Source organism: Prorops nasuta, unplaced genomic scaffold (genome assembly GCF_024137725.1).
Source record: "Prorops nasuta isolate Cenicafe-Biocafe unplaced genomic scaffold, Cenicafe_Pnas_1.2 PNAS00008, whole genome shotgun sequence".
NCBI lineage: Eukaryota > Metazoa > Arthropoda > Insecta > Hymenoptera > Bethylidae > Prorops > Prorops nasuta.
The window spans coordinates 8,080,565-8,098,623 of record NW_027116805.1 but is presented as its reverse complement, the minus strand read 5'-3'; the positions used below and the strand labels follow the sequence as shown (position 1 = coordinate 8,098,623).

The 18,059-nt window shown below is 35.1% G+C and overlaps 3 protein-coding genes across 10 annotated transcripts in view; 1 reads left to right on the top strand and 2 right to left on the bottom strand.

Annotated features, from left to right (window-relative positions):
- The window catches only part of trio (trio Rho guanine nucleotide exchange factor), a 40,775-nt gene extending 35,240 nt beyond the window's left edge, over nt 1-5,535 (bottom strand). For 4 of the 7 annotated variants that reach the window (XM_066730887.1, XM_066730892.1, XM_066730890.1 and 1 more), the window contains exons 1-8: nt 5,248-5,535; nt 4,167-4,454; nt 3,945-4,058; nt 3,212-3,536; nt 2,400-3,058; nt 1,966-2,076; nt 1,148-1,326; nt 241-1,069 (exon numbers count right to left, since the gene is read on the bottom strand). In XM_066730887.1, coding sequence (XP_066586984.1) covers nt 241-1,069; nt 1,148-1,326; nt 1,966-2,076; nt 2,400-3,058; nt 3,212-3,536; nt 3,945-4,058; nt 4,167-4,427 — 2,478 coding nt within the window. In that variant the 5' untranslated portion in view covers nt 4,428-4,454; nt 5,248-5,535. Of the gene's footprint in view, nt 1-240; nt 1,070-1,147; nt 1,327-1,508; nt 1,605-1,965; nt 2,077-2,399; nt 3,059-3,211; nt 3,537-3,944; nt 4,059-4,166; nt 4,455-5,247 lie in introns of all 7 variants that reach the window. The other 3 variants (XM_066730886.1, XM_066730888.1, XM_066730889.1) reach the window with 3 other exon arrangements.
- Nucleotides 5,536-6,576: 1,041 nt separating this feature from the next.
- LOC136775813 (putative E3 ubiquitin-protein ligase UBR7) lies at nt 6,577-8,720 on the top strand. 2 transcript variants are annotated; one of them, XM_066730897.1, is made up of 8 exons: nt 6,577-6,795; nt 6,882-7,075; nt 7,347-7,532; nt 7,598-7,747; nt 7,810-7,921; nt 7,974-8,143; nt 8,228-8,387; nt 8,454-8,720. In XM_066730897.1, exons 2-8 carry the CDS (start codon nt 6,935-6,937, stop codon nt 8,603-8,605), a joined length of 1,071 nt encoding a protein of 356 aa, XP_066586994.1. In that variant the 5' UTR covers nt 6,577-6,795; nt 6,882-6,934; the 3' UTR covers nt 8,606-8,720. The 2 variants fall into 2 exon arrangements, with proteins under 2 accessions (XP_066586994.1, XP_066586992.1); XM_066730895.1 differs by having other exon boundaries at nt 6,577-7,075.
- Nucleotides 8,721-8,814: 94 nt separating this feature from the next.
- Nucleotides 8,815-16,664, bottom strand: tan (C45 family peptidase tan). The gene is made up of 7 exons (XM_066730894.1): nt 16,506-16,664; nt 15,461-15,607; nt 11,252-11,449; nt 10,072-10,179; nt 9,734-9,950; nt 9,418-9,658; nt 8,815-9,330 (listed from the first exon to the last, which is right to left on the bottom strand). Exons 2-7 carry the CDS (start codon nt 15,575-15,577, stop codon nt 8,976-8,978), a joined length of 1,236 nt encoding a protein of 411 aa, XP_066586991.1. The 5' UTR covers nt 15,578-15,607; nt 16,506-16,664; the 3' UTR covers nt 8,815-8,975.
- Between the last annotated feature and the right edge of the window lie 1,395 nt (nt 16,665-18,059).

The window sequence follows — 18,059 nt, the reverse complement described above, 5'->3', positions numbered from 1 at the left end:
TTAAACGTCGAAGGTGGAAGAAGTGGTATTTAGATTGTCTGATAAGATTAACAAGAGTATGTAATTTTAGGTCACACTTCCTAGAAACTTGGACAGTTATTAACACAAATAAAACCTATAAGGAAATGTGTTACAAGCACTGAAGGATAGCGAGAAACAGATTTTTTAATTTCCTTTTTCTAGAGTTTATGATTCAATATTCAGTATTTCTTCTTGTACATTTTAATAAGTATAATTTACCTGAGCAAGCTCTTGTCCTTGCTGCAAAACTTGAAAAGCAGTATTCTGCATGTGAGCAACACCATCGTTGTGTACCCGGAGTAAATGCTCGGGCGATCCTTCCCTGGGAGGACCTTGAAGCTCTTGAGCCCACATTTCTAGCTGGCCACTAGCTTCCAAGGCGTCTCTCTCGAAGACTCTTAAGCGCAAACAGAGCTCCAATCTGAGTTTCCTCGTAGCCCAGAGCTCCTCCAGTTCTTGACGAAGGCCACCTAGTCGGTCAAGGGCAGCTTCAACGGCAGAAACCGATCCGGTAGTGTCAGGTGCTTCGGTTGAATCTCGTAGTTCCTGTAGGAGAGATTCGCCCTGGACTATCGTAGACGCACAGGCTTCGAGACACGACGCCCTGTGCTGGGCACACTGATCTAATAAACGTTCGGCTGTCTCCAGATTCTCAGCTACCTCGTCCTGTTGCAATTCTTGACGTAACTCATCCACCCAGCCACTTAGCTCTTTTTCATGTGTGTAAAATACCACGGCCAGATCCAGCCTTCGTCGCCGCTGCTCTACTCTCGCAGCAAAACTGCTCACGTGAGCCTCCAATTCTTGAGCCACCGCATAAATCTCGTCTGCTGCGCACTCTCCGGTATGAGCCAACTCTTCGGCAGCTGTCAGTAATTTCGTGGCATTCGTGTACGTATTCTGAGCGACATTCTCAAAGTGTTCGTGGCTCTTTTGGTATACTCTCGCTTTCTGCAGATTACGACCAACTCCTGTGTTCTTTCTTATAAATACTTCTCCATGATTCGTGAGCCAATCCAGAACTTGCTTCACATCCTCTTGGAACAATCTATGAATTTTAAAAATTGTCGTTTTAGGTCAATTTCATTTAGATTCATGAGACTATATCAGGAATGTTTGCCAATACCTTAAAGCGTGTCTTTGATGGAGTTTGACTTTTCTTGCATGCCAGCGAGCTTCCAAAGCTCGATGGTGTCCCAGAATTTGATGAATTACAGCTAGAACGTGGGATGCACCTTCGCTATAATCTGCTGCAGGATTCCCGCTCATTCCTCCATGGCAATCCATTCCATGATTATCCTGGTTCTATTTCAACCGAAAAATTTGTTTAATAATCGATATCTGTATTTTTTAAATATTTTTGTGTTATTCCAAGCTAAATGTAAGTGTCAAGGGACGTTATGTACAGTTTCAGTGATACATGCAATAATGTGGACAATCTAGCAGGATAGGATTTGGCATATATTAGGATTATCCAGCAGACATACATGTTTTCTGGTGGCATGGTCTATCCCTTGTGGCTGATTACACACTTGTACAAGATGATCCAGTTGGTAAAGAAGCTTCTTACTGGTACTATGCACCTAAACAGCACCACCCAAACCCATGTGAGTAATATTAATATTTATGTATGCAAACCTTCACCTATAGCAGAAAAATTCAGATTTCTTTTAACAATAACTGGTTAGGAACGATAAGCATGGAGGATGACCGTCGGTGACATTCGTGTAAGTATTGCCATATGCTTTCGTTACTTTCTTTGACAATGAAAATAATACATGTACGATATTGCACTAGTAAGATTGTGATACCCTGCTATACATATTTAGTCGAGTGTTAATTTATTTGTACAGGATTGCAGAACGCCATTCTCGGACAGACCCTCCTAAACACCAAGCTGAGGTTTTCATTGGCTAGAAAAAAGCTATGATAAAAATATCATACATAATTCTTGTGAAATGTATCCGAGCTAGAACCACTGGTGGTGCTTGAACTGTGACAAACTTGTAGCATGGCTCCCAATCCACTCAAAAGTGCTTGGTATGCATTGTAAACCTGTTAAATATCAGATTCACAAAAGACGATTTACACAAAAAGCAACATATGAGAAAAACAAAATGACTTTCCTGATAAATCTTTTCTTCCCATTTTATACATTCTTCTATCTTTAAACGTTTAAAGGGCGTCCTATAATTATTCCTGTACGATTAGCAATTATGATCAAGCAATTCTCTATTTTTATGCATCAACCACGCTATAAAAGAGCAAGGGTACGCCGACTGATCCTTTCTATTTTTATTTTTATATCGCGCGTATCGCAAAGGTTAATTAAAATAGTAACTAACGTGTTCTAGCAAAGGTGTTAAAATTATTTTTACCTCTGTATAAGCTTGACACATAGCCTCGTAGAGGGTCTGATGTTGTCTGATGTGAGATTCAAGGAGGGGGATTTCGTTAGGTAAGCTAGATGAGTCGCAAGCTTGACTCCATCCTGATACACTGTCAACGTACTGCTCGGCTTTGTGATGGAAAACTACGCTTAAACCTAGTACAGCGGTACGCTCATCCAGCCCAGCTGCGAATTCTTTCCACGCTCTATCTAATCTGCCAGCAACAGCTCGAACGTGTCCAGCAGCATAATGCTGGGTCTCCAATAATCTTCCAGCCATAGTAAGAATTTTATTGATGTTTACGTAAACGTTCATTGAGCTCATTGTGAAATGTTTGTGCTCCTCTTGGAGATTTTTGGCCAGCTGATAGGATCGACCAATCTCCACGTAATTGGCTAGAAATGCTTCCCTGTTGTGACAGATCCAATCAAACATTTTCTCACAATCCTGCTCGAACAATCTCAGTTGGAAACACTGATCTAACTTCATTTTTTTAATGTGCCACAATTGGAGTAGATGCTGCTGTGCTGCGTGCACAGAATCCAAGTGCTGGATAACCAGAGCTGCCAGAGCACGTCCATCAGGATCCGAACCTCCAGAAGCGCCGCTTTCGATACTTCCACCCTCTCCACTCGTATTATTAATATCTAAAATATTTATGTAAAAATTTAGTATGCTAATATATTGATATATATATAATTTAATGTAAAATTATTGATATATTGATATCTGTAGCTATTTTTTATTTCCTTTTTTTCTGGTAGTTTAGTCACATTTAATGTTATTCCTGAAACACTCACTGCTGTTAAATCTCTGCAGCAAACGTTGGCCAACTACTTCAATCTCTTCAACAGGAACTTTCATTATTTTTTTCTTCATTTCATTATGCAGGTCTATACCATGTTTAGCACCACCAACATCATCTGCAAAGTCATTTCTGCTAAGGTCTTCTTGCAAGTCGTCTAATCTATCAAGAAGGTCTGCTGCTTGCCATGTAAAATCTTCTACTGCTAATCTAGTATCAATCCATTGAGCATGGTCGTACTGCAGTGAGCCATCTAAGTCTGCAGTCAATTGGGAAGGATCTATGACTTTTGCTAACGCTTCTAAGCTTATGGTATTAATCTGTGGATAAAATAAGTTAGATTAGAGTAACATCAGATTTTTTAGGTAGATACTGTGCATGCTATATAGTAAACTGGTGGTGAATATTGAATTTTTGTAAAGGTCAACTTTTGTGGCCTAGCTCTATTTAAGGATACACATCTACATATGTGCTTCTGTATACTTGTACATATGTGTGTGCATATAGCACCATTTATACAGGGATGAGCTGCAGAACTTTATTCTTGGCATCTTTGCATCTAACACACAATAGGGAGATTTATATTTTGCTGCATCAGTGCATTCAATAAGCAGTGTAGTTCTGACACTGTGCCAAACTGGGACACAGGGCCTGGCTACCATTCCTGCACTATTACTATAACATCTTCCATATTCATCCCCACTACCACTATTGATTGTTCCATTTACCTCAAAGTTGTACTTCTTCTGCTTAGCCAACGAAGTCCTTTGTTTCTGCCAGAAATTATCTGGCTTGATAATAAATGCTACATGCACTGACCGGTGAAAATGTTCATGTAATACCTGTACACCAAGAAGAAAAATGAATAATACCTTAATGCATACAGTTATGATAATAGATAAGATATTTGATAAAAATTTAGTTGTTAACTTTATCTAAGTAAATCTTACCTTCAATATTGGCTTTACAGAATCCCAAGTGGCTCCTCTCATATCCACAATAACAGTAAAGCGTAAACCTCTTGTTTCATCATTTGGAATGGCTAGAAGATACTGTAAAAGACGCCGATAGTCCTCAGGTTTAGCACGTTCTCGTCTAGGTGTTGTGGGAAAGAAAAGGACAGGTCCTCCTCTACGGTCTCGTCCCCCTGGCAGGATGGCCAAACGTTCCTGTAGCAGAGGCAAAACCTCTGCTGCTCTTGTGCCATCCATATTTGAGTGTATATTTTAAATCACAACCTAAAAAAAAATATTTCTTAATAAAACTGATGCTTTTATTAATTGCTATTTTACAAGTAAGCTAGACATATCCTTTTAATTATTTTATAGAAATGCAAAAGAACGTCAGTTGGAAAAGAAGGAAGAAAATAAAGGAGTTGGAGTTACTGGTGTAAAACTAATAAAGCTTAATGTGTACTTTGCAGAGAAAAGCGACAGAATAATTACGGCGTTCTCGAGGTCGGTATCCTTAATTCTACAGAACTAACAGAAAAGCGTGCTCTAAATAAAACGCATGATTCGCACGACTGAGTAAAAAAAAAAAAAAAGAAAGACAAGAAACCGAAGAATTTCACATTTCTTTGTTGAAAAGCGAAAAAGAACTAATCCTTTTGGTTAAAGGTTGTTAAAAATTGTCAAGGTCAATTGAAATGCGGAATTCGATCGAGGGTGAAAAAAGGTCGAGTGTTTATGCGGGGGAAAGATCGTAAAAGGGGGAAAAGTTGAGGACTGTCAAAATTTTCGAACGGCTTTGCTATTGTTTATAGTCCGTTAAAGTTTGCCGGGGAAAAGAGGGCTCTCAAGGAGATTCTTGTGTTTTCATGGCGAAATTTGGAAGTAGAATCAAGAGACAGCATATTTATATGACGACGGCGTTAGGGTTTGGCGAAAGTTTTATTAAGACTGTCAAACCTTCTTCGATAGAGACCAACAGGAGCTGTGAAAAGATTGACGCGACCTTTTTTAAGGAAAGGGGGAGAGGATTTTTCGGCAATTAGACGTTTGAATTTAACGAGAAAAAAGTTTATCTTACTTGGATGATGGGGAGCATTTGGAGTCTACCGTTTTCCTCGTTTTCGTCGGCAGCTCGGCAGGATGGCTGTACTCCAGAGTTCTTTTTGGATTCCTAGTAATCCTCGGGGAAACATCAGAGCACATATTGAGAATTTTGAAAGAGAATCATGCGAGCAACGCTAGATCAAAGCCGCCTGCCATCTCCGGAAACAAATTTGCAGCCGCAACTGTTCGCGGAACTGTAGACGGTGTAGGAGAACCGAGGATTCGGAGGATTCCTTTCCTCGATACGAACACGACCACTACGAGTACGACTTCCTCTCCTCTTTCGACGGGTTTTCAAGAGCGTTTCGCTTTCGAAGGATTTCTTTAACCAAATTCCCGTTAGATGGCACCAGATGCGCGTTAGAATCTAGAGGTGTTTTTTAAACACGAATTTCGGGACTAAATTTCTCAAGCTTAAATTTTTCTGTGCTCCATTTTCTTTTAACTTTTACATTCCTTACCTTTTTGCAATGAATTTGTACCAACACTTACTTATCAGAAGTTTTTTAATTGATTTTCAACGTTACGGTTTTTTTTTGCGTGGTTTTCCCTCCTCCTAACACACGTATGCACTTACCATCTGAGAACATTTATTTTATTAAATTAACGCTAGAAGGCAGCACGTAATGCTTTTCATTCACCACTCACCAGGCGCGTCAATTTAAGCGAATTCGAGGTCAATCGATTCTTCAAATTTCAAGTTTATCCTGTTATGAATATTCATTGTATGATACTCACCGCAGCAACCAATCTGCCCTTTGCCAATTTTAGTTTTTATAATATAAACCTACGATCGTAATATTTATATCTACTCTTTTATACATTCCACGTTTAATTTTTGCTGTGAATAAATAACCAATAATAAAACCAAATTCTTTCGCACACATCGTTTACATTTTCACTTCGGTTTATTTTTGTTTGTAGTTCAGCCTACTTCTGGTTTGGGTTTGATATATTAATTTAGTTACAATTTCTACATTTGGTAAAATTTTCTTAAATTTTGCAATAAATATAGAAAATCTGATTTTATCCTGTAAAAATGATATACTTTAAATTTATCTCTTTTTTAACATAGAGATCGAGCGAGCTATAATAATTTTATATTGTTCCGAACCTTTTAAGATGGTTATAATTTGTACTATATCTTACAGTAACAATTTCTTTGTCGAACAATCGACAAGCCTAAACATAAACCGTTCATAAATAGATATATATATATATTGTTCGGAGAAACTATATTAGCGTTCGATAAATATATCAGAGTATATAGTTATAAATTGTAATGGTTGATTTAAATATTTTACTTTTTAAGAGTTGACCGATTCCTCCATTGTTGAATAAGGAACGAAAATTTTAAGGGATTTTCAATTTTAGAATGTAATTGTTAATAAAAAGCCATTAAAAAATTTTAACGGTTGTAACAGGTGTTTAAGCGGGAAGGAAAAATTCGGCAAATCATTTTGAAGAGGAGTCGAACTGTCGCTAGTGAATCCTGCCAAAAACGTAGTGCCGAAAAACTTAAGTAAAATCAATAAATTTTTGCAAAATTCTTGCAAAAATGTCATCAGCCAAAACGATTTAATCACTTTCTATTGCTTCAACCTTCAGATAATAAATAATATTCAGGTTTTCTCACGGTTCTTGGGTGTTAAATTTGAAAAATGGCTGAACGAGTTGTTGATAATGCTGAAGAGGAGAACTCCATCACGATGTTGGACGTTTTACAGGAAGAAAATCAGCTAGAAGAAGATGCCAATGCTGTTTTAGGTGCTTCTGATGACAAAAATTGTACATACAGCAAGGTATAAAGCAATAACTACCATTAACCTCTTTGTTTGACTATCAGAAAAAGATTAGTAATCTGCCATTTGGATGAAAATGTAAAGTTATTATAAAATCTTGCGAGTTTCTGATGTTGAAAATTAAATATTAAGTAAAATATTATACAATCATTTTTGTTAACATCTTTGACTGATCAATGGATAAGATTCTACAACATTCTATGACTTCTTTGAATATGTGAATAGAGTTAGTATTTTTGTAAAATTTGTATTGATTTATCCAAAATTTTAGGGATACATTCGCCAAGCTTTGTATGCATGCAAAACTTGCTGCCAGAAAGAGCGTGCTGGTGTATGCCTTGCTTGTAGTTTTCATTGTCATGAAGGCCACGAGCTTGTTGAATTATATACCAAAAGACATTTTAGATGTGACTGTGGTAATTCCATTTTTGGAAGTAAAAAGTGCAATCTAGATACAGTAAGTTTTTTTATCTTACGATATGAATGAAAAAAAATCTAATATTAATAATCTTTGGTTTGTAGTCTAAATCACCTACGAACAATGAAAATACATACAACCAAAACTTTGATGGTGTTTACTGCATTTGCGCAAGGCCATATCCTGATCTGGATAGTTCCAATAATGACATAATGCTCCAATGCATTATTTGCGAGGATTGGTATCATTCTAAGGTAATGAAATTTGTTTTATGGGCTATAAGTAGACAAATCCAAATTTTTACCCATTATTTTAGCATTTGGAATGTGGAAACAATGTACCAGAGGATGATGACTATGATGAAATGATTTGTGCTGGGTGCATGAAAAATCATAGTTTTCTGTGGCATTACGCTGCTAAACATGCAGGTAAATTATACATTTTTTAATGAATTTGTATAAAAATTAACAAAAAGTTTAGTTTCCCAGTCTAAATCTTTGGATACTGAGAAAAAGGAGGATAAGGTAGATGTTGACACCATAAAGGAAGTGTGTCAGCTGCCAGAAGAAGAGCCCAAAGATGTAAAAGGAAGCTGCTTCTGGTCGGAAGGATGGAGATCTAATTTATGTACCTGTGACAAATGCAAAGCTGTATGCTATTCTGAATTTTATTCTCTAATGTTTTCCTTTCTTTTATAAGTTAATCATTTCAGTTAATTTACTTTGTTTTTATAGATGTACGAAGAAAAGAGGATTTCATTCTTATTGGACTCTACAGATAGTGTTCAAGCATATGAAGAGGCTGGAAAGCTTCATTATAGAGAATCCCAGTATGAAAAAGGAATGAAAGCTTTGGCTTCGTTGGGCCATGTTGAGCAATTGAATGCAATTGAAGGTAATTATGCTTGAATTATATCCAGAAGCAGATGTAAAATATATATTCATTTTGTTTTATTTTCAGAGTATAATAAAATGAAAGAACGTCTTAAACAGTATTTGCAAAAGTTTGCTGATAATAAGAAAGTCGTTAGGGAGGAAGATATTAAGGAATTCTTTTCTGAGATGGAATCGAGAAAACGTCCAAAAGTTATTGTACCATCCTTCTGTCGCTAAATTTGTTTCCAATAGATATTAATATTAGCTGGCAATTCGTATTTAAATTCAAGTTTACTCAAAATAAATGTATATTATATGGTTTTCAAAAGATATTAATAAATAATTTTTTGATACAAAATCAGAGGAAATCTCGTTAATCCTACAAAAAGTAGAAGAAAATGAAATGTGAATTCATCTTAATATGATTTATCATTAGGCAAGACAGGTTATTTTTGTGTGACTTATGTTTTATTATCAATTAAGTAGGTACATTTTTAATGGATAAAACCACTTTACAATTTTATGAGCGTTAGAGCACTTGTTTCGTGTATGTAAAAATTTGAGATCAAAAGCTTAGAAGGCACTAGGCGATAATATCGAAAAATGTTCAAGCTGATACTCCATTATTCTCATGAGTGCCATTTTTATATTTAGGCCAGCAATCCTTAGTTTTTTCTAAGTTTAAAGGCAAAATTACAATTGGTTCATTACAATTTGGTTTATCAGTATAGATAGACCAAGTCTTTTCTGTACAATTAAAAATCCCTGTGCAGATTGTCTTCACGTAATCATGAGGATTGATTTCCTGGTAAACTCGACATTTGTCGTCAGTTTGGTCACTCAATATGTTCAATACGTCCCTCAGGCACTTTGGTGGTTTATGATTATTGATTGCTGCCATTCTCCTTATGCTACTCTCGATTATCAAACCTTCAACTTCTTGTATTTTCAAACGCAGGTACCTAAAAAAAATTTGTTTAAAAATTATCGTTATCGTCACTAACTCTTAATAACTTTAACTTTTTATTAACATAAAAATAAATGTTTACTTGTTGCAGTGGTAAATGACTTCACCAGGACTGACAGTCAGCATGCTGAGTTGTGACTGTTTTCCATCTGAATCTGCTGGTCCAATTTCAGCATTGTGGAACATTCTGTCTCCTTCTTGTTGCAAGAATGTCATATTAACTGAGAACCCTTCAGCAGCTCCACATCCGTTATTTCTCAAGATTTCTTGGGCCTGCACGTAATTCTCTGCTGCCAAAAGAGCTCGTGTCAGGAAGTACCTGGCTGATATCAAGAAAGAGGAAGGATTAAATCACCATGTTATAAAAATATCGAAGAATCCTCGAAGGATGTGCTTACGTGATTTTCCAGAACGAAGTTTAGCAGCACTGAGCGTATTAATACTGTAGACCAAACCATGTTGGTTATAGCCCATGGTGTATCCTGGCAGGAAACCTGCGTAGCTCAAGGACATGAACTTTTCCTCCTTGTAGCCATGTTCAATAATATGCGCGTGCACCAGGTACCAATGATTCAGAGTCTCGCTCAAAGCATCCTCGTTGTGGCCAAGAATTTCCTAATCGAGATATATAATCATCCTGTATTATATGGAAGGTCGATTACCATTTCTGCGATTATTAATTACAATTGTCATAATTACTGCTAATTGTTTCCAATAGACTTTTATGTGTATTTACCTGACCGGGCTCGTTGCATATTATCGTTGAACAACCAATCGGCTGGTCCTGTCCAAAAGTTCCGTCGGCCACATTTGGAACAATATCGTCCAAATGCATCAGAAATAGCTGCAAACATTTTTCAACCATTATTGTGACAATTCGATCAATTACAACATTCATAATACTTTGATGTAACAAAAGCAACAGTTTATAGAAAAATGATCAGGATATGATTATTCAACTCCTAAATGCATAATTAGAAAATGTTTTAATTCAAAATTTTGAAATTTTTCTTATAGAACAATTTAGGATAAAAAATTACAAATGTATTTTATTTTTTAGGCCGAGTGGATTTAACAGTCTGGTCAAAGAGGATCAGTCCGAGGTAGAGATGAAAAGAAAATTGCAGAATGTTAACATTGCGTAGGAGAATTGGAGTAAAGTGTGCAGAGGCAAGAGAGAAGAACAAGATTTGCCAATGCGAGTAATAAATTGCATTCCGTAAAGGCGGCTTATTAAATATTCATCCGTGATCAGAGTCAACGAGGAGGACAACAACGCTCTAAATGCTGAGATAATTCCACGAGCGTTACGGTCGGATGAAGCCGATAATTTCACTCCATTCTTGGATTGGTAAATTACAATATTTCCCCATTGACCCTGTCATCGCCTCGGCAAATCCCATCTCCATGCGAACGTATTAGACTGCGCTGGTGAATGCCGAGATCCTCCAACTCTATATACACACGAACCGCGGAAATTAACAAACACCGCAGATAAATCATTAGGATCGCCATTATTCCCATTTATATTCTAATGCGAAAATCTTTGTAATAATCTACAAATCTTCAATTGTTATTATGCTTCGTGCCTCGAGTTGTTAAACTTATACATTTACGACTGTATACATTCCAATTTCACTTTTATGAATCCTAAATATTATTGCACATTGACTCTTTCAGTATCTCGAGTTATAACGTTTACGACCCTATTAATAATTATTCAAATCTGTATGTCTCTATAAATCTCAAATCCTTTTTAATTTATCACCTGCGAATTTTTAATCATTTTCAGAATAACCGAGTATTGTAATTTGCCTTTAATTATTTCTTTAATTTATCGTCAATATTGTATAATTTTTAATTAATCCGACGTCTCGATTTAATATTTAACTAAAATCTAGTTTAGTTTAAGATACCTTGTAGAATGGAACATTAGCACCATCGGCAGTTCCCTGGATTTCCCTGACGTACTGTGGAAATTGCTGTGTGACACATGCCAAGGTGTCATCGTAGACCCTTCTCCCTTCCGGTGTTTCGTAGAGTGGCAAGTACGTCTCTTGGAGTGGTCGATAAGTGGCCACGTAATCTTGAATCAGTTTTCCAAAAGTTCGGCCCTGGGAAATAAAAAAATTATAATGTTTTATTATTAAACTTCCTGCATCCTGTGATGCAACTCTCTTTTTCTATTAAAAAATCCAGTAAATTATGATTGGCGTTATATCAACGAGAAAACTCATACATCACACCTTCTCTTTGTCTATTTCTTCACGAGTCTTGATTTTCCAAGCTCTTTGTGAGAAGAGAACGGTTCATTGACTCGGTGTACTTGAGGCGAAAACTGACGATTTGTTTTAGTTAATGAAAGGAAATTCTAGATCACATGGATTTATCAGGATCTGTATCTGCCAAGGTTATCATCGTTTTAATCGACGCGTTTGTACATTTATATTCATGCAAATTAATTCAAAGTATTGAAACTCGTTAGAATTAAACATAAGTATATGTATAATATTTCTGTACAAACTTTTCATTTTTCTATCATTTCTACTATAATTTATTTTACTAACTCCTTCATCCCCCCCCCCCCCCCTCCTCCCATATAGAAACGCACGAGTGGAAAATCATTTTCATTCTCCTGGAAACTTAATATGGCTTGACAGCACCTGGAAAGTTTCCCAATCCAGTCTCTCTCTGGTAATTCTATTCGAGATTAGATATATAAGATTTTTCACCCGATCATGGCCTTGCACTCGACTGCTAAAACGTTACGTCTAAACTCAAGTAGATAAAGCCTCGCCGTCTCGGTTCCATAAACTAACAAAAGAAATTATGGTAGAGACCAATCTCATTTAATTTACGTACGCGTGACAGTTCTCCTTGGATATCGAATATTTTCACGAAAGACCATAAAATCGAGAGAATTATTACGTCGCTTTGTACGCTCGTATAATTGATTTAATGTGATTTTCTTATAGTCCTATGATATTTTTCCAGTCAATCATATTAATTTATATAATTTTATATTTTCAGACAAGAAAATTATTATCCACGTAGGATACTGCTTATTTTTCTAATTTCCATTTTACTTTTACGTGGATATTGCGGATTTATAATAATAAATATATATTTTTAATATCCCCTAAAATTCCATTTTTGCCTCTGTTATTTTAAACTTCGAAATATACAATTTATTTATTTTTCTTCGTACTGGAAACTAATCGTAATTATATATATATATATATATATTTAAGTAAGTATCTTTTCTTTAATATAGTCACGGACCAGTGTGATTTATTGTTCAGTGATTTGCATGAGAGAGGAGAAAAAAAGGCTCTATTGTCTTGCTAATGTTAAACACGTGACGATAAATATATGTAAAATATATACCGGGTGTAAAATTAATTTTTATCAGTCCTGATTAAAAGTTATCAAGAGTTAATAAAATTTGTGCGATTCCAAAAGATAGCATTAATCAATATAGACAAGGTCACGTGTTGCTCCATCACAACGCTCAGCCAATAGGAAGCGCGGATCTAAAAATTCTTTAATCTTCGATAACTTTTTGTTTAAGGGTCGAATAAAAAAATTGTACAGAAGATTTTTTCTTTAAAATGTCTTCCTCTACCTAAAATTTTCTGATTGAAAAAAATGAAATGTACACCCTGTACATGTGTATTATATTGACCAGCGATTCGGTGAGCTTATCCGATTAGTTCCGAACATGAAGGAAATCCTGACCAACGATGTATGCTTGAGCTACCAACATATGCAGGAGTGTTCTTTTTTAAATAAATAAATCACAGTCACATCCGATATTATCTCAATTGTCATTGCAACATTGTCATGTACTTAATAACTAACCAGACGCTTCAAATGCTAATTACTGGGAAATCCACGTCAGATTGATAACCGGATAATCGAAGAGCTTGTACAAAGCCTAATTTTTTATATTAACATTGAAATTGAGAGGCTTGGCAATTTTTCTACAAATTCTCGAAAATTTGCGTCAATTTCATACTTGGATTGTTATACGCGATTATACTGGACTGGTTTGAATAAAATGATTTCATTTAATTTTTTCTTGTAAAAATATTAAAGTGTAAAAAGTTGTTACGCCTTTTTGTAGTTATATTTACAGCGAGTAATTTTTGTTAGGATAATTAGAAGAGACTTTTTTTCTCGACTAAAGGCCAGAGTTTTTTTTTGTTGCAAAATTGGAAAAAGGTCCGTGACAAAGACCGTTACGTTAAACAATTTCTATAACATCGTGTAAGAATGCTTCGATTGTTCTTTCATGCAGTGCATAAAAGAGATAAGGTGCCAGAGTTTGATGTTTTGCTCGATTTATTTTTAGCTGCTAATTTGTTCTTTACAGCTTCCACCAAATAACGATGACGGAATGACTGATCGCGTAATTGCAATTAAAGTCTTGCGCCATGTCTGAAAATATATTTCTAAACTGAGCCCAGTGAGATAGTGATAGTTATTATTATTATTATATTGTTTTACTGTTATAATCATTTTCCAGCTTGTAGGAATAAAAATTCGATAAATTTGTGAAGCATAAATCAATTGAAATAAAATTTTATTATTACGAAAAGAAATGTTTATAAATTTAAATAATATTATATGACTTATAAAAATTTTGCAATACTTGTCTTTATATATTGATACAAGTCACGTTGATCTTAATAAGTAATAAAAATTAATTTAAACATTTTCAGTCAAGCAAGTTTAATTGAAAAGGGGAAAGTGTAGTGTTTTTTTTTTTTTTTTTTTGATGATTGGAACATATTTAATAATTCTTTTCATAACTGCGAGTATAATATAATTGGAAATACTGAATAAATATCAGATTATTCGCCTAGCAAACGTGAACCATTACATTGTGTAATGAATAAGAAAAATGCCAGTTGATTTTCTCGAGTAAATAAGCAATGTGAATTATGCAATTGCAACGGCAATAACATTATTAATATATCCGGAATTGTACCAATCAATTATTCATTAGATTGAGAAAAATCCTGAAGCATTAACCGAGGAATCGGAAATAAGAGGAAAATCACCTTTACGATGATTTTATGCTACTCCACGTATACGAATACTATATACGTAATCATAAGATTTGCTCACTGAAATTTCTTTATTCTCACTCTTATCAACAAACTGACATAACTGGATCACTCAGATTCATCCTGCAGAGTATTTTTAATCGACGTTCATGTCTCACTAAAACTATAAATATTTAAGAGAAATAATTAGCATTTTATGAATTCAAGATTTCTCCCTTCTAATTAAATGTGTATATTGCAACTCTTAAACTTAAGTGTTTATATTTAATCAGTATAGAAAAAGAAAATTCTCACAAATGCAAATACTGATTAATATATATATATATATATGCTATAATATTTTTATTAACTAGTAAAATGCCATAAAATTGATTTGTTTTTTTCATCTGTCTCATAGAGAGTTTGCATTCCATGTGCTGATTATGTTACAATTGCAGAGGTGGAATAAATAATAAAAGTGAAAAGATGACTTGAGATAATGTATAGACTACCATATACGTCTTAGTTAGAAGTGTTATCTTTTGTGCAAACAAAATAAAATTGAAGTTGGAATAAAGTGTGTTTAAATATTTTGTTAATATTAGCAAGTAATTTTAATATGATTTTTTCCTTTTCAAATTTTTATTGGTATTCACAATTGAATAAAATATATGAATAATAATAGTGATTCACACCAAGCAGTTCTAAACTGATTCCTTTTTCTTGATTTTCCCTCCGTATCCAATTGAACAAAAACTAAGAGTAATAATAGTGATTTTACCAAGCAATTTTAAGTTAATGTCTTTTTGCTCGTCTCATGATTTATTTTCTATTGAATGAGAAGTAGGACTAATAATAGCGATGTTATCAAGTAACTCTAAGTCATTTTTTTTTAATTTTGGACTTGTATTCATATTCAATTGAATAGAACGAAAAGTAAGAAGAAAAATAGTAATATTATTAAAAAATTCAAAGTCGAAGTTTTTTGGTTCGAATCTTTGTTTGTTTTCGATTAGATGAGAATTTGGAATAAACATAGTGATAATTGGTCTAAGCGAAATGAAAATAGCTTACAATATCATATCCAATTTCGTAATGGGTTCCTCTGGTGTATATGATGGGTACTGCGTTTCTCCTGCCGATTCCCTTCGGATCGCATATTTCCTCCTCGAGACATCCGGTTGCAGCCATTTCCGGTTCCCCTCGCGAGCTGTTCTTCCACTGTAAAATGTTTCATGCGTTTTCGAATATAATATACTCGCTATCTTCGCTTAACGTCGCTCTTGTTTCATTATCGGTAACGTTATCGATGCCACAAATATCATAAATTCAGAAGCCATGGTTCATTCTGATAAAGTGTAACGCCTCTCAAGAGACGAGACTATAATATCTTTCATTCCAAAAATCAAACTTTAACGAACTATTCAAACTGCTAATTACATTTATTTTGAGATACAAAAATAGATGAATAAAGCATGAACCGTATACTATTATATTAATGAGAGAAGAAAAATTAATTGAATTAAAATAATTGGTTAGGTAAACTGCAAGAAGGAGGGGAGGGGGTGGGCTATTATACTAGGAAGTATGAACGAACAAAAGAGAAAAATAAGCAAAGAAATTTAGTTTAGTAATTGAATGGAAAAAGAGAGTAGGGTAAAAGAGTACAATTTTTTTAAATTTTATATACAAAGTAGAATTTGAGTTAAATACAAAAAATTAAATAAATTGAAAAGACTGGAATATCGATGAAGAAGGAGAACAAAGATTTAGTAAAAAATGAGAGAGAGGGAAAGAAAAGTAAGATCAATGACCGAGAATAAGAAGGGGTGAAAGTAAACGGAAAGACACAAACAAAAGAAAGGTAAATGGAGAATTTCAGTTCGAGGTGGAATAAAGGAGGGGATGAAAGAGAAGACTATGGATTTAAAGAATTTCGTGAGTTATTGAAATAAAAAATAGAAAAAAAGGTAAGGGATGAAATAAAATCTAGTTTAAAAAGAAATAATAAAATAAAAATAAAAAATGTCAGAGGCTTAACGTTTGAATAAGAGAAAGAAGGGAAAATGTTAAGGGTGAATGTAGAAAAAAGAAACGATATTTAAATAAGGATACGAACCAGATTGTGGTAGAAAAGAGAATTGGAGCTGGAGGAACGGTTTGAAGTGGCCGTTGAAACGACGATGACCGTCGCAGTAGGACGACTGGCTGCTCGGCGAGTACCTGGCGGCCAGGAAGACTGTAATCTGCCTCTTATCGACTAGTGTCCACTATATACTAACACCGTTCTAACCGACGCCCGCTGCTCCACAAGAAAGAATTCTATTGCTCGATTCCCCGATGACCTTGGCGCAAACCCGTCCACCCGTCAATTAAAAAATTGCCACTACCCCCACCCCGCTTTTTCATCAATCAATTCAATCGCAAATTACCTGCATAAAACCCATACGATATAGCCAATTCTCACTCTTATCGATTTTTAAAATTTCACTCGCCAAGCCTCAAGAAGATGACCCACTTGATTAGCTTGGAAAGGTGGAGGGGTTAAAGGTTAAATTTCAATCACGTACTTTCTTAGTTATGTTTAATTTTGTGTAATTAGTTGGGATTTTGATACAGCAGGGGGTTTACAGCGATATAATTGTTGTCGCGAGTTTGAAAGAATTTTCACACTGCAGTGTCCGCCATTTTGGTACCATCGTTATTCTTCTTTTACGTGATTTCGAAAAGGTGCCATCTGCCGATAAACGCCGCTGGTTTTTGTCCTCTTTACTCTTTTGTACGACTGGGGGGAGGCTTGATCGATTTTCGATTTTGGCCCTTCCGCCCCCCACTTCTATTCTCAATCTCGCATTTCCTGCAGAAATCCCTCCATCGACGACAGCAAAAGATTCTCCATTCCAGGAGCGCGTTTGACTTTCCATACAAATTGGCAAATCGACGGCAAAACGATGCATTTGTTACTCTCCCGTTTGCCAATCCTTGCAGTCCTTTATGCACGTGAAAAATCTATCATTTTCAGCCATGCGGCTACCAATTCCCATTCACCGAAAAATCATTTCCGCTGATCCACAAAAGGACCTTCGCCATTTATCAAAAATTCAATAGCGAACAAATTTTAAGAATTATCTCGATAAATAAACTATTATTACCGTTAGATCTCATCAATGACAGGTAGGACTATTTTATAAATATTCGAACGTAATTAAAAATTATGACTGAAAACGCGAAGATAATTTTTTATCATTATAAACATTGGACGATATGAAAAATCGGAGAAAAGTCAAAGCAGTAGGGAGAATCAGAGAGGGGGGAGGGGATTTACCATCGCTATTAGAACAATTTTTCAAAACCTCTCATCAGTTAATATTTTTACAATATTATCTCCATGAAGCTATTTTTACACAATGACCTTGATTCCACAGTTAGGTAAGAATGTCGTTCTTGATACATTTTTCTCAATAAATATACATACATAACCAAAAATAATTAAGATAAGAAATGACTTCATAAAAAATAATGAGTAGAAGTGCGAGGAAGATAATTTTGTAAGATTTTAAAGAACGAACGGTATGTGAGGTTGGAGAGGGGAAAGTGAGAGGAGTGGGGAGGGGTAGAGTGGGAGGAGAATCGTATCATCGTCATTCGCGAACAGGGCAAAGCGAATAATGAC